Source organism: Bos mutus, chromosome 3 (assembly GCF_027580195.1).
Source record: "Bos mutus isolate GX-2022 chromosome 3, NWIPB_WYAK_1.1, whole genome shotgun sequence".
NCBI lineage: Eukaryota > Metazoa > Chordata > Mammalia > Artiodactyla > Bovidae > Bos > Bos mutus.
The window spans coordinates 72,681,508-72,698,673 of NC_091619.1; the positions used below are offsets into that span (position 1 = coordinate 72,681,508).

The 17,166-nt window shown below is 38.9% G+C and overlaps 1 protein-coding gene across 1 annotated transcript in view; it reads left to right on the plus strand.

The window, feature by feature from the left end:
* The first annotated feature begins 2,628 nt into the window (after window positions 1-2,628).
* ANKRD13C (ankyrin repeat domain 13C) overlaps window positions 2,629-17,166 on the plus strand; it is a 92,928-nt gene continuing 78,390 nt past the window's right edge. The window contains exon 1 of the mRNA XM_005898162.3: window positions 2,629-3,407. Within this exon, the coding sequence (XP_005898224.1) occupies window positions 2,963-3,407 (445 nt within the window). The 5' untranslated portion in view covers window positions 2,629-2,962. The remainder of the gene's footprint in view (window positions 3,408-17,166) is intronic.

Here is a 17,166-nt window from a genome sequence, read left to right on the forward strand (position 1 = left end):
CTTTGAAAACTCTCTACTGCCTAGCATATATAGTCCAAGTTTCATTGCTCCTTGTAATCAAGTCTCAGCTTTCCTTTCTAGTGTCATTTACCACTTTTCCTGACATATTATGCTCCAGTGATTCTCAAATATCATTCTATCTATATTTACCCATACTATTCTCTTTATCTCTATTCAGCATTTAAATCATCACTTCCTGTGCCTCAGTTGTCTCATCTGTAAAATAGGGACAGAAAGTACCTCATAGAATTGTTGTGGGGATTAAATAAAATAGTTACAGAACTTGTTTGGAACAATGCCTAACATGTTAAGCTCCAATAAATGATAGCTATTATATTATTGTAACTTTAATTATTACCTATAATATTTTTTCCTCTTGCCCAGTTGGGGAACTCCTATACATTCTTTAAAACCTGGTCTTGACATTACCTCCTCCAGATAGGTTTTCTGATCATGCAACTTTAATTTCCTCCAGATAAGAATTAATAACTTCTTCTTCTATCAATTCAGTTCAGTTCAGTTCAGTCGCTCAGTTGTGTCTGACTCTTTGCGACCCCATGGACTGCAGCACACCAAGCCTCCCTGTCCATCACCAACTCCTGGAGTTTACTCAAACTCAATGTCCATTGAGTCGGTGATGCCATCCCACCATCTCATCCTCTGTCATCCCCTTCTTCTCCTGCCTTCAGTCTTTTCCAGCATCAGGATCTTTTCAAATGAATCAGCTCTTCAAATCAGGTGGCCAAAGTATTGGAGTTTCAGCTTCAACATCAGTCTTTCCAATGAATATTCAGGATTGATTTCCTTTAGGATAGACTGATTGGATCTCCCTTCAGTCCAGGGTACTCTCAAGTCTTCTCCAACACCACAGTTTAAAAGCATCAATTCTTCTGTGCTCAGCTTTCTTTATAGTCCAAAGCTCACATCCATACATGACTACTGGAAAAACCATAGCCTTGACTAGATGGACATTATCTTATATAATTTTGATTCTTGTGTTTTACATAATGTATTATGTAGGAGTTACTTTTGGTGGGGGTTGGGGGTGTTATGGAGGTAGTGATAAAGTTGGTTTAAGAAAGAAGACACTTGAAAGAAGTAGCTGTCAGAGTAAATAGGACCTTGGAGAGATTAACAAAGTAAGATCTTTAGGACATTGCTAACTCCTCTCCCCTCCAGTTCCCCACAGCTTTAGTTATTTTGTTAAAGTGAGATTTATGTCCTTTAGAATTTGACACTAGGTCAAGGTTGGCCATGAGTTAGTCCAGTGATATTTCAATTACACTAGTATTGTTTGCCATCAAGTTGCACTCCTCATGCTTTAACTCTGACGCTTGCCGAAATTCATTCATCCAACAAATATTTGCTGCTACTGCTACTGCTGCTAAGTCGCTTCAGTTGTGTCTGACTCTGTGACCCCATAGACAGCAGCCCACGAGGCTCCCCCGTCCCTGGGATTCTCCAGGCAAGAACACTGGAGTGGGTTGCCATTTCCTTCTTAAATGCATGAAAGTGAAAAGTGAAAGTGAAGTCGCTGAGTCTTGTCCAACTCTTAGCGACCCCATGGACTGCGGCCCACCAGGCTCCTCCGTCCATGGGATTTTCCAGGCAAGAGTGCTGGAGTGGGGTGCCATTGCCTTCTCCAAACCAGACTGCTTAGTCTCAAATTTGGGTTCCCGGTAACCAGAATGGCTTTTTCTCCCTAAAGAGAAAACACACATTTATCTGCACACCCATATGTATAATTTTTTTGTTTTTACATTTAAATATAAAAATACTACTCTGCTTTGTGTTATAAATGGAGGACCACACAATGAGAACTTTTTCTTTTAAGGTAGGGCCATCCATCCATTTAGGCGGAACCTGTTATGGCGTTGAGCCCTAGGCAAGGGAAGCACCACACCAGAAGATCTAGGGCATTTTCCTACTTGACTTCCCACCCTTCCTTCCCCCCTAATTTTCACTTTTGATAGAAAGTTGGTTACAACCTTGTAAGTAATGGAACTTCCCACCAAGAAGGGAAATCCTAACCTAACCACAGAATATTTGAGTGACCTACCCTCTCTGTCTGCTGAATAGCCTGATTCCAAGGTCAGTTTCTAAACTTTTGGGATTTGACACTTCAGCACTAAAATTTGCCTCTTTTTTTTTTTTCGTTCATCCCAACTCTTTGCATCCACTTCATTCGCAGTTGTATCTTGTGCTCACGTGCTTGACTATTTTTCCTCCTCTAATGACACATACACACACTAACACAATGTATGGCACGAAGTAGATGCTTAACAAATGCTTATTGAATGAGTGTCCTGTGCATTTCAGTGACATCATATCCTGTGTGCGTGGGTGTCAGTCTGCACTCATCTCCGGGAAGCCTGGAGGTCGCAGGGTTTAAGTCACTGTTTATAAGGTGCATCGAATATTTCAAACACAGGCTCAGGTTGCAGACTTCCCACAAGAAGCGCAGCCATCGGGAATGCTGGATCTCCTCTTTTAGTTCAGAGACTCCAGCTCGGGGGCCGAAACCCGCTGCCTACTAGGCGCCAGCGTCCCGCAACTCTGGGAGTAGAACGTGCGAGGGCGGGGGCAGGCAGCTCACTTATCGCGGTGTTTCCTCTCTCCTCCCTCCCGGGGGAGTTCTCGCGAGAGAAGCTAGGGGAAGATGGCCGTGCCCTGTTTTTCAGATTGAGGCAGTGGCGGCGGCTGCGACGGTGGGGACGGGAATCCTAGTGTCGTGGGCCCTTGAGCTGTAGCTCCCCCAAGCGAACGCGCGTCCCTTCGTGCCTAGGCGAGAGCCGACTCTTCTTCCTCCGGGAGATGCGTTTGTCCCGGGCTCGGGGGCGCTCTGGGAGTTCATGCTGCGCTGGAGTATCCTGGCCACCGCTCTAATCGCCTTGTGCCGCCGCAGCGCCAGCTTCGTCGCCAGCGGTGAGCCTCCTGGATTCCCTCTCTGCCCGTGGCGGCGATGACCGGGGAGAAGATCCGCTCATTGCGGAGGGACCACAAGCCCAGCAAAGAAGAGGGGGACCTGCTGGAGCCTGGGGATGAGGAAGCGGCGGCTGCCCTCGGCGGCACCTTTACAGGAGGCAGGCTTGGCACAGGCGGCAGCGGCAAGAGCGGTAGAGCCTGCCATAAGATCTTCAGTAACCATCACCACCGGCTACAGCTGAAGACAGCCCCGGCCTCCTCCAATCCCCCCGGCCCCCCGGCCCTGCCGCTGCACAATTCCTCCGCGACTCCCATCTCCCAGTCCCCGGCGCTGTTAGCGGGCACCAGCCCCATTGCTGTCGTCGCAGGTGGAGGCGGTTGCCCTGCACACTACCCGGTCCACGAGTGCGTCTTCAAGGGGGATGTGAGGAGACTGTCCTCTCTCATCCGCACGCACAATATCGGGCAGAAAGATAATCACGGTGAGGAGTCCTCGCCCCGTCCACCTTTCCTTCCCAGAGCCTGCACCTACTCAGGCCTCTCAAATCCTAGGTTTCTATACATCCTAGGCTTCTATCGGACTCTTCTTTCCTCTCCTTTGCCCATCATCCGAGCCAAATGCCCATAAATCATGTAATAGCATGCCAGTGGTCTGGGGATTGGTTCTTGTGGGTGCAAAGGAATGTTTCTTCCTTGCCTTCTTCAAACTATTAGAAGCTGTTATATCTTTGAGTCGGGGCTTTAGTTGATTCTTGACAATAAGAAATTTTAGACTGCCTCTCATCAAGCCTGGTCGTCATCCTTGTTTGTTGAATTGTATCTTCTTTTTCTGCCCCCTCTCCACCCTTGGGATCTTGAATTTTGAACATATAAATTGTCCACCTCCCTTTATTGTCCAGGTACAGAACCCAACCTGGCTGCAACTGGTTATGATTTCTACACGCCATCAGGCTGTCTGTTTCTTTTTCCTTCTGCTTTTAGGAAGCTTAGTTTGATACAAAGTGTTTACACTTTTGCAAGTGTTTTGATTTCTGAAAGCAACAGTACCAATTTGTTGGCATTTGATACCTAGAGCAAGTAGTGACTTCCAAGGGGCTAAGATTTCGCTGAAGCAAAGCTTAGAGTTTTATACTTATTTCACATAGATAATTGCTGATAGTAATTAAAACATTACTTGATGACCTGTGATGAGAAATAGTACTATGATTTTTCATAGTAACTTCCTCATATCCTACATGACAACATGTAGTGTCATTTGTTATTCAAGGACTGTATTTCTGTTGTTTGCTTTAACTTATTAGCTGATTTTTTTCGGTTTCTTCTAAAAACATAATGTGATTGAGTTGACTGTGATAATGTGATTATCAGTTGACTGTCATAATATGATTGACTTTATTTTACTGTGATTTAAGCCACAGTAAAATAAAGCTAATGCAAACACTGATATTTTCAGCATTTAATAAATAGGCCATTTTAAAACTGGGTACTTGGCAAATATTGTTAATAGTTCGCTTTTAACTGAACATGAGAATTGTATACATTCAATTAGAACACACTCAATTCTATGCTCAAAATAGTATAACACATTAATGAAATACATGCCTGTTGAATAAGCTTTCTTAATTCCATTGGACTCTAGGCTTCTTATCTACAATTAGGGCAAAAACTGATGTTAAAAAAAAAGAGTAAGATTTCCACTGTTTGTATAATTCTCTGACAACTGCATTTGTATTCTGAATTTACAATATTGTAATATTACTGTCATTTATTAAAAATAAGCCCCCCCAAAATGTTCCTAAAAGTTGCACCCAGGTTTTCATTCTTAAGTTTATTTAATTACTTTACTATTGTTGCAACAGCATCATATTGTTTGTTGATAGTAGTTATATTTTAACTCTTTGGGAAACGGTTTTTAGTGGGAGATCTAGTGTAGCTTTGAATGTTTAGAATGTTTTTCAGATTTGATCTTCATAGTAGCTGTATAAAAGGTTTATCTTATGGCCATTGCATTTAAAATATTGCCATTTAAGGGTTGCATTACATTGAAATATACCTGAAAAAAGTTGAAACTTTTTGAGGGATGATTCCCTTTGAAAGAAGCGAGAGGTGACTATGACTGACTAAGTATGATAGTATGATGTTAGAGCTGATTTTTTTTGATTGATCACAGAAGGTACTGAATTGCAGGACTATTGAGCTTGCATGTCTGTCATCTAGCAGATGAGAGCTGTTTTGTTAAAGTACAAATTCTACTCAAAGTAATTAGAATCCTAAATACCTTTAAACTCTTTTCCATAGTCTACTGAAATTCTCTTTAAAAATCATTTTGATATACTAAATGCTTGCATTGTACTTAGCTGCCCTTACTTTGTTGATTTTTTTTTTAATTGAAGTATAGTTGACTTACAGTATTTCAGGTGTACAGCAGAGCGATTCAGTTTTATATATATATACGCACACGTATTTTAGATTTTTTTCAGATTCTTTTCCTGTTTTAGATTATTACAAGATATTGAATATAGTTCCCTGTGCTATACAGTTCAGTTTAGTTCAGTCGTGTCCAACTCTTTGCGACCCTGTGGACTGTAGCACGCCAGGCTTCTCTGTCCATCACCAACTTGTGGAGCTTGCTTGAACTCATGTCCATAGAGTTGGTGATGCCATCCAACCATCTTATCCTCTGTCGTCCCCTTCTCCTGCCTTCAGTCTTTCCCAGCATCAGGGGAAAGTGCTATACAGTAGGTCCTTGTTATCTCTTTCATATGTAGTAGTGTGCATCTGTTTATCCCACTTTTTACCACCCCCCCCTTCCCCTTCGGTAATCATACAATTTTTTAATGTCTGTGAGTCTATTTCTGTTTTGTCAGTAAGTTCATTTGTATCACTTTTTATTTATTTGAATTCATTAATTTTTGGCTGTACTAGGTCTTCATTATGGACTTCCCTGGTGGCTCAGTCGTTAAAGCATCTGCCTGCAATGCAGGAGACCCAGGTTGGATCCCTGGGTCGGGAAGATCCTCTGGAGAAGGAAATGGCAACCCACTCCAGTATTCTTGCCTGGAAAATCTCATGGATGGAGCCTGGTAGGCTACAGTCCATGGGGTCGCAAACAGTCGGACACGACCGAATGACTTCACTTCAGGTCTTCATTGCTGTGCCTAGGCTTCTCATTGTAGTGGCTTCTTTTGTTATGGAGTACAGGCTGTAGAGCACTGGCTCAATAGTTGTGATACACAGGCTTAGTTGCCCTGAGGAATGTAGAATCTTCCTGGACCAGGGATGGAGTTCATGTTCCCTGCACTGACAGGTGGATTCTTAGTTGCTGGAGCACCAGGGAGGTGCATATCACTTTTTTAGACTCCCCATATAAGTGCTGTCTTAAGATACTTGTCTTTCTCTGACTTACTTCACTTAGACTGATCATCTCTAGGGTCATCTATGTTGCTGCAAATGGCGTTATTTCAGTCTTTTTTATGAATTAGTAATATTCCATTGTCTATATATACCACATCTTCTTTATTCATTTATCTATCCATGGACATTTAAATTATTTCCATGTCGTTGTTACTGTAAATCATGCTGCTGTGAAATTTGGGGTGCATTTATCTTCAAATTAGAGTTTTTGTCTTTTCTGGATATATGCCCAGGAGTGGGATTGTTGGATCCTCTGTTAACTCTAGTTTTTTTAAGGATCCTCTGTTAACTCTAGTTTTTTTAAGGACCCTCCATACGGTTCTCCTAAATGGCTGTACCAATTTACATTCCTACCAACAGTGACATTGTTGACATTTTTCATGACTATAACCAGTGTTTCATAAACTGGTGGAAACTGTAATTGTTGTTTTCTGCAATATATGGATACATTCTCATCTCCTACAGTGAAGACTCCTAGAAAGAGTAGCTTTTAACGTTGTTCTTGTTTAGTTGCTAAGTCATGTCCAACTCTTTGTGATCCCATGGACTGTAACCCACCAGGCTCCTCTGTCCATTTGATTTTCCAGGCAAGAATACTAGAGTGTGTTGCCATTTCCTTCTCCAGGGGATCTTTCCAACCCAGGGATCAAACCTGTGTTCCCTGCTCCACAGGTGGATTCTTTATCACTGAGCCTCCTGGGAAGCCCATTTCTGTTTAATATGCTACTTCTTCAATCTTTTTGCTTATAGCTGCATAATTTCCCTACTATGTTTACATTACTTTTACTCTTCAGAGTTTACTAACCTGGATATTTCGTTAACTTTTTTTGGAATATTTTCCCTTTCAAATTACAGAAGATAAAGGCATTTTAAGTTGCCCAACAAAAACAAGCTATGTATTATATTTGGATTGTTAAAACATGATAAATACATAGCAGAATCATCTACTCATTCAGGTGCATAGCAGAGCCATACAATTAAACCACATCATAGGACATAGTTGTATGTTGACTTGACATTCCTTCCTTAATATAATGATGATGATGATCATGATCATAGTTTCTTGAACATGTCAGCACTATGCTAAGTGTTTACATACATTATCACATTTAATTCTTACAATAACCCTGCAAAGCAGATAGTTTTATTCTTGTTTTAAAGGAGGAAACTGAAGCCTTGAGGCACAAGGAAACTTTGCCAAAGTTGCATACTTAGTATTAAGTTCCAAAATGGGGAACTGAACTAACAGTAAGGGCTTCAAAGCCCATGATCAACCTCTGTAAATTTTCTGTTAATCAGGACCCACTAATTTGCAAAGAAATCAGTTTTAATAATGTGTATGTGGCATTTTATGGCAAAGTTCTTTGATATATATTTTCTATTTAGTACCTATAGAAAGATAATGCTATTAAACAGCTCTCAGAGATTTCCTGTACAGCCGAGATCTCTCACTATTGTTTGTTATTTTTCATGTAATGGCACAGATAAATGCACTGCCTTGTCCACATGATAGCCCTTTAGATACTTGACAAGCAAGAGCTATCATGTCCTTCCTATCTTCAAGTTAAACATTCCTAACTTCTGTATCCATTCTTCATAGGACATGATTTACAAAGTGCTAAGAATGGTCCCTGAAACATAGTGAATACTATAAAACTGTATTAAATAAGTAAATGAAGATCTTAGTCATCTTTTAGTGACACTCTAGTTGCTTAGTCTTTCCTTTGAGGATGGAAAGAACCAACCTTGTGTTGAAGTTATAGTAGCCTCATAAATGAAAACAAAGAGATTATATTTATTGCTCTAAGTGATACACATTTAGTAATGTGTATTACTAAAGAGCACACATTAAATAATACAGTGAAATAATATGTGGATTTTTAAAAATGTTTATTCTCAAGTGGTTGTCTTGCTATTCTAATCTCTTCTTGTGCTTTTTTTTAAACCTCAAAACAGAACTTGACATTTATTAATATTTATCTTGTTAGTCTTGATCCTTTATTCTATCTACCATGAAAACGTATTGAATTCTACAGATAGTAAATAGTGCGTGGTCATCTGTGTCTGACTTTTTATGACCCCATGGACTGTAGCCCTCCAGGTTCCTCTGTCCATGGAATTTTCCAGGCAAGAATACTTGAGTGGGTTGTCATTTCCTACTTCAGGGGATCTTTTCAACCTAGGGATTGAACCTGCATCTGTTGCCTCTCCTGTATTGACAGGCAGATTTACCACAGTGACACCCGTTATTGGATCCTAATTTGGTCACTGTATAGCTCACTATTCATTAGCTCTTTCAGTTTTAGTGATCTTGGAATGAAACACTTTCTTTGGGTGTGTGTGTGTGTGTCTATGTGTGTATTTATAAGTTATTGTCAAATTGAATAGGGGCAGGGATAGAGCTTTTTTTTTTTTTGTGGAAAAATGTTAGTTTAGTTTGAATTGCTTTTTCTGAGCCATCATTTATACTGGGGAATATTGTATTTGGATCCAAACGTATTGCTTGAAATATAGTTAAATACAGTAACAATCATAATATCTATATACTGTGTTCAGAAATGGCAATGATTTTGACTCATGGTATATTTAGTAACAGTTTTGTTTGAGTGGGGAAAAAGATACATTAAGCATACAAAAATTGATTCAACTCTATGTCATTAGTGTATCTTTAGCTTTATACTACTTTTTTTTTAAGTATAGGATTAAAGTTTAAATATTTTTTTTTACATTGAGTGTAAAGATTTTTTCTGACTTTTTTTTTTGCCATTGGTATTTAAAGAAAGCATCATGTTAACGTGCTGGGTTTGTTTGTTTGTTTTTTTACAGTTGGTGGTAATGATTTTTATTTCTTCTTTAGAACTGAGAATGATTGTGAAGTTTATAGAAGACTTTCTTGATTTTGACTGCATTTCCTATTTGCCAAACTTGTATTTTTTTTCCCCCTTAATTGAGTTAAATATCTTTGGAAGTTAAGCACCTTATCTTGGAAACTAGTCAAAAGCTTTTAGGTGCTAAAGTGATGAATATCCTTGATCTATGAATTGCTTAAACCATCCTTTCCTAGATATGGAAAAATTTTGATCTATTCTGAGAGATTTGGCAGTTTGTACTGCCTTTAATTACATTATGTGGCATGGGACAAGCCATTTTCTCTATACACAGTTAATTTTCATTTTTTTACTGAGTTGTAATCTTGAAGCTGTTTTACAGAGTGATTAGAGATTTCAAATTCAAGATAAAATTCATTTTGAGACTATTCCTACCAATGCAAGTGACTCAGTGAAGTGATAACGAAACGGTCAGCTTGTGTCTGGTGGCTGGAAAATTTCTTCAGACAGAAATTTTAAAATATCTTACATTCAGAAAGTTTAAAAATGTACACTTGAATATGGAGGCAATAGGATAATCTGTTTGGTGCCCATGCAATATGTTTATTTTGACTTATTCTATATAAATTGATCTTCCTTTTGATACTATTCTGTTTTTGGTTCCTAACATTCATGAGGGGTGATGCACAATATGTTGTTTGTTTGAGAAGAGGTGACTATAAAGAGAAATTTTGTGTGGGAAAAAAAATCTCGAAGTCTCAGGTGAGCAATTTTAGTCAAGAGGCACATCTTTAAATGAACACTAGTGGTTTTGTATTGGTTCTCATGTTTTGTACTCTTTTCTGAATTTTGTTTTTTGGAAGACATGCCTCATTTTTCCTCGGATTAAAAAAAGTGGTTTCTGGAAGCCCAAGATAATCCATTAAAGTTTTCAGCACTGACACTGGGTATGAGGCTGATTTGGCTGTGAAATCTGTCACTCCACTGATCTGTGGAGTTGATTAATTAATCTTCATGATTATATAAATATGACCGTCCTCCTTTCACCTTTCCTGTGTGTATATCTCTGACCAGATAGGACTGTCCTGGGGTTAAATGACTGTGCATCCCAATGCCATCATCATTAGCATTGTAGAATGTGAACTGTTGCTTAAAACTGGGATATGAGCACATCTTCTGGAGACCTACTTTTACTGAACTACGGTAGAAGTAGGAAGGTCTGACCTTCCAACTTGGCAAAAAACGAAGCAGAAATGAGCAGTTACTGATGATGATGTGTCCTGGGCATCATCAATGAGGCAGGACAATTCGAAAGGACTTACTGGAGAACTGAATATGTTGGTTCCAAGTTAATGACGTTAAGTCATAGAAATCTAAAGAGTACAAGGTAATTGTCAGGATGCTTTGTGTTCTAGAAAATGAGTGTAGTTTCTCAAAAATTGGTTGGGGGTTGAGCAGACAGAGAATATATTCCTGTTCATATTCATATGTCATCTGTTTTATCTGGAGAGAGATGGAAGGTCAGTTTTAGAGCAAGACAGAAGCGTGTCAAATGAGTGTAGGAAAAAGAGAAATATCTCTTTTCTAACCGTTTAAAGATTATGAATGCTGTTCGTTACCAGGATATGTGAGGTTTAACTCTGTGGTTGGTTGCGTTTCATCTGTTTTTGAGCCTGTTAGTCTTGTTGATATCCCAAAGATTATCTGCAAAACCGCTGCTGCTGCTGCTGTCACTTCAGTCGTGTCCGACTCTGTGCTACCCCATCGACGGCAGCCCAGCAGGCTCCCCCGTCCCTGGGATTCTCCAGGCAAGAACACTGGAGTGGGTTGCCATTTCCTTCTCCAATGCATGAAAAGTGAAAGTGAAGTTGCTCAGTTGTGTCTTCGCGACCCCGTGGACTGCAGCCTACCAGGCTCCTCCGTCCATGGGATTTTCCAGGCAAGAGTACTGGAGTGGGTTGCCATTGCTTTCTCCATCTGAAAAACTAGAAGGCATTTTTTATGTATCAGATCTGAGTTTGAGACCATGCTTCTCTACAAACTGGATTTTATGTAATTATACTATTTAACTGCTGAAATAAGTAGATATAATATCTATCTCTTGGGGCATTATTTTCTTATATGGGAGACTGTACTTGAACATAATGTTGAAGGCTCATATCATAGTAGTAGCAATTAATATAAATACCTTGCTCTCACATTTGCTATGATGTACCTTTCAGCAGAGGACACTCTAGTTTTTGAGGTTTAGATAGAGCTTCATTCACTTGAGGTTTTATACTTGAATTTATACTGCCTATCAGTTTGCTACAAGGTTAGGTTTATTTGTCTCTCCCCTGTAAGGCATCTTTAGTCTACTACTGGTATAACTCGGTTCATACCTGTTGTATACTGTAATCACTTTTGTTTGTTTTGGGGTGTTTCTAATTTGGATTTTGTTTTTCTGCATATATTTTTCAGTTGTTTCTGTCTTTCCTACTTCTTATCTTTTAGTTGAGATCCAAAAGAAGGAAAAATCTGAAGGAATAAATATACTTTAAAAAGAGTTTATTAGATAAACCTTCTGAAGGGAATAGTAGATAAAGTTAAGCACCTCAGTTCAGTTCAGTCGTTCAGTCGTGTCCGACTCTTTGCAACCCCATGAATCGCAGCATGACAGGCCTCCCTGAGTTCACTCAAACTCATGTCCATCGAGTTGGTGATGCCATCCAGCCATCTCATCGTCTGCCATCCCCTTTTCCTCCTGCCCCCAATCCCCCCCAGCATCAGAGTCTTTTCCAATGAGTCAACTCTTCGCATGAGGTGGCCAAAGTATTGGAGTTTCAGCTTCAGCATCATTCCTTCCAAAGAACACCCAGGACTGATCTCCTTTAGAATGGACTGGTTGGATCTCCTGCAGTCCAAGGAACTCTCAAGAGTCTTCTCCAACTAAATACATGTTAAATTCAATTTCAGGTTAGTGGTATATTCCAGTTTACAATAACTTCATATACCTTCCAGGTATATGAACAATAACAACAAAATGCATTTGGATTCTTGGGTATAGATATCTGTCAGGTTTGTTAATTCATCCTCTCTTAATCAGCATAGTGCTGAATTCTATAAAGCCACCAGTGCTATGTTGCTCATCCTTTTGAACACTGATTGGCTTTCATAGAGAGTCATGTGGAGACTTGCATTGTCCTGGGTAAAATGCTTTTTTGGAGAGTAAAAACAGATTTTAACACTATTCTGATGGTTCTTCATGGGAAGATCCCCTGGAGGAGGGCATGGCAACCCACTCCAGTATTCTTTCCTGGAGAATCTCATGGACAGAGGAGCCCGGTGGGTCCTTAGGGTCACAAAGAGTCGGACACGACTGAAGCAACTTAGCTTGCTTGCTAATGATTCTTTATAGTCCACCCTCCCCCCCCCGCCATTTTTTTGGTTCATTCATTCCTTCATTTAACTGATATATATACTGAGCTCCTGATAACGTGATAAACAGTGTTTTAGGTTCTGGGGTTACTTAGAGCAGTGAACAAAATGAACAAAGTCTCTGCTCTCAGGGAGCTTACATTCTAATGGGGCAAGATAAATAGTAAACAAACTAATAAACATATGGTAATACTCTTTGGTATCTCAGATGGTAAAGAATCTGCCTGCATTGCAGGAGACCCAGGATCAATTCCTGGGTCCGGAAGATCCCCTGGAGAAGGTAAGGGCTACCCACTCCAGTATTCTTGCCTGGAGAACTCCATGGACAAAGGAGCCTGGTGGGTTACAGTCCATGGGGTCGCAAAGAGTTGGACACAACTGAGCAACTGACACAGCAACAACATAATAAATATTATAGAGTAAAATAAAGCAGGGTGAAGATAGAGAGTGCTTGCAGTATAGGGAGGGGAGGTTAGGGTCTGGGAAGACATCAGGGATGAGAAAAATAGGAGCAGTTACTTAAAGAAAATTAGGGAGCTGTTTTCTAGAAGAAAAGAATTTCAGGCAGAGAATTGCAAATATAAAGAAAGGTACCATGTTCAAGGAATAGGAAGAAGGCAAGTATGACTGGAACAAGGCAGAGAGTGGTAGGAGATGGGAAATTTTGATATGTGGGGGTGGGGGATGTAAGCATGCAGGACTTTTTGTAGACCATTCATTGCTTTTACTTCACTCAACATAGGAAGTGATTTGAGGATTTTGAGCAGCCAGGTAACATGATCTGATTTTAAAAGGCTCTTTCTGGCTGCTATATGAAGCAGAAAAGAAACTTGGATGGGCATGGATCAATTTAACATGCCATTGTAATAAATGGAGTAACTGGAAATAATGAGAAGGTAGAGCTGGTTAAGAGTTGATGATATTTTGAATATAATATACGTGTGTGAATTTCAGTAGTAAAGTACCATTCATTTCCCATCTCCTACCACTCTCTGCCTTGTTCCAGTCATACTTGCCTTCTTCCTATTCCTTGAACATGGTACCTTTCTTTATATTTGCAATTCTCTGCCTGAAATTCTTTTCTTCTAGAAAACAGCTCCCTAATTTTCTTTAAGTAACTGCTCTTATTTTTCTCATCCCTGATGTCTTCCTAGACCCTAACCTCCCCTCCCTATACTGCCATTCATGAGAGAAAGTACTAAGATTCTCCCTTTTTATTGCTTGCTTGGATGAGACTTGAAAGTATCTGTAGAAGCTGGAGCTTTGGTGGTTGTTTGTGTGTGTCTGTGTTAGTCACTCAGTCGTTTCTGACTCATTGAGACCCCATGCCAGGCTCCTCTGTCCATGGGATTCTCCAGGGAAGAATACTGGAGTGGGTTACCATTCCCTTCTCCAGGGGATCGTCCCAACATATAATTTCCTGTTTTGTTCCTTGGTTAGGGGGCACATGAAGTCAGAATTATTTTTGAAATAATACAAAGTCATTGTTTGCCTTTTTTTCCCACTGCAGTGACATTTTCACTGATGGTACAAAAGCAGTGGTGGGTAAAATTGTTGGAATGTTAGCATGAATTAAGGCACTGAATTGCTAGTAGTCATTGTATTATTCACTGCCTGTACTTGAAGTGGGGCAGAGGTGGGGAAGCCAATTTCACAATGTCTTTGCTGAAGCTGTAGAAATTGTTAATTTTTAGTCTTAATCTTGAGTACATGCTTTTTATATTCTTTGAGACATTACGTGGATTATGCATGCTTTTCTGCTACATACAGAAGAGAAAATAAGGGAAAACATCTGTGCATTTTGAGTTGTAAGCCAAACTGGCTGCTTTTGTCATGCAACACTATTTGTATTTGAAAAAACAACTTACACACAAATTATGGTTATTCCAATTTGGATATTTGGGATGCATTTCCTGGAAATTGGAAAAGTAAACCTGGGACCTCAAGGAAAACAATTGGTAGTCTTTGCTGCCAATGGAAGAAGTTCAATTTGAGATGAAAGAATTTAAAACACTTGTCTTTGTCACTCTAAGCTTGACAGTTTCCTAGTATTTAAAGACTGTTTTGGCCATATTGGTAATATTACTAAATATGATTTAAAAAATTTTATGTAGTGAAATGTGTTGACATATGGAAGATCTGAAGGACTCAGTCAACTAGTATTTTTTAGACTGATCAGTCTGTTATGTTACAGAATCATGCATCAGTAAAGATTCATTCAAAGTGCAAGTGAAACCAATGAATTTTGGTGTGCCAGAAAACAAAATAATTATTGATATGGTTTTAGATTTCACATGGCAACAGTCCATTAAGAAATGACCACTTAATAAGTTCTGGTGTTCTATCGAAGAATACAACTAATTATTTGAAAAGGCTATTAAAATGCTCCTCTTTTTTCTTTTAATTGCATGTCATCTGAATGTGGATTTAGTTATAAAAACCCAGCTGTTTTCTGTTAAGTAAGACATTTAATTTACTTTAATTTTTAATTAAAGAATTTAAAATTGTACCACTCATCATTTTTTTTAAATTTGTTTTGGAAAATTGCAATTATGCTTTTCATAAAAAAATTATATTATCATGTAATGAGTTTATTGTAATTTTAAAATTAGTAAGGAAAATTTTTAAACAATTTAATGTGGTCTTGAAACCAGAAAGTCTGAAATCTGTTGGTATGATAAAAAGAATACTGATTTTAGAGTCATGACTGTCATTCCTATATATGTAATTTTAGGAAATTATCTGTTATTAGATGTCTTTTTCTTATGACATGTGAAATAGGAATAATCTTTGTCTCATGGGGTTAGGGAGCAAATTAAATAAGATATCTAAAATATACAGCATAGTGCTGGGCCTATACTAATATATGCCCTATAAATGCCAGCCATTTGTTTAATAATTTGCATACTTTTAACACTGCAGTGTTCTTAATGTTACTGGAATGCTTTTTAATCATTTAGCAAAACAGAGTTCAGTTTTGTTTACCAAGTTAGAACCAAGGCATCCAATTTCAGATTTAAAGTTATATTTTGAAAAGCTAACAGTTATTTTTAAGATTTTTAGCATCCTTTGTTTAACAGAGTAGCTTAAGCAGCAGGTTGAGGACTGAGATAACTGAGGGGATAGTAGATGAAGGTTCAAACTAGGGTGCTTGAGCGCTTAGTTTCATGATACATTTGGTCATGTGGTGTTGGGTAGAGAATGACGTTGATGATGAGTATTTTGCATTTTAAGCTATTGAAATCATAGTGTAACATATGGCATTCTTAATTGTAGGTAGTATATATTTCTGCTCATGTTCCTGCCTGTGAAGTGAGAGGGACTGGATTGTTGAACTCAGAGTCATTTCTAGTTCATAAATCTTTTGAAATTGTGATTACTTTGGACTTGTAATAGGAAGTTTCATTTGTAACTTCAGTAGGTACTAAGGCTTTTACCTTTTCATCTATATGTTCTTGGAAGATTTAAGAAAACAGTAATTATTTAGGTGCATAAATGCCTTGATTTCTTCACCTTTGTGCTCTGCTAGACTCTGGTGGGTCCTTCTTAATTTGTGTAAGTTTTTGAATAGTTACTATGTTTACATGCTACAAAACTGCAAAAAGATATACAAGGATATGATGTAAAAGTAAAGTTTCTCTCCCACCTGTCTTTATTCACCCAGTTATCCTCTTTGCAGCAACTAGTGTTATCAGTTCCTTGTTTTCTTTCTGTTGCCATTTAGAACATTAGAACTTTTTTTTTTTTTTCTCCTGAAAGAGAAGTGAAGAAAGAGAACTGTTGTTACCTTTTCTAATATTAGGACAAAAATAGATATTCAGAAATTTATTTGTTTTATTTAAATGTATTTCTCTTTTTTTAATTTTGAATTTATATCTCCAGTCTAGACTTCTCCTTGGAGTTCCAGATATTATAATTATCCACACTTGAGAATCTTAGAGATATTTCAAAATTTATTTGTCCAAAATGGAGTTATCATTTTCTGCCTCCCCCCGCCGCACTCCCCCCATCCCCCGCCGTCACATCATTAGATATCCAGTTCTCAGGTGTCAATCATTGAGATCATTCTTTGTCTCAGTTAAGTTCAGTGGCTCAGTCATGTCTGACTCTTTGTGACCCCATGGACTGCAGCATGCCAGTCTTCTCTGTCCATCACCAACTCTCAGAGCTTGCTCAAACTCATGTCCATTGAGTTGGTGATGCCATCCAACCATCTCATCCTCTGTTGTCCCCTTCTCCTCCTGCCCTCAATCTTTCCTAGCATCAGGGTCTTTTCAAATGAGTCAGTTCTTTGCATCAGGTGGCCGAATATTGGAGCTTCAGCTTCAACATCAGTCCTTCCAATGAATATTCAGGGCTGATTTCCTTATTTGTCTCACTTCCTCTTTTTACCCACACATATCTAATTAGCAAGTTATTTTGAATCAGTCTACTTTCTGTCTCTGGTCCACTTTGAGACCAACCAATTTTTATTATCTTTTCCCTGGAATACTGTACCAGATCTGCAACTAGTCCAATAAAAGTGATCTTAAAATGTAAGTTGTATCATGTCATGTCCCTGTTCAAGATCCTTTGATGACTT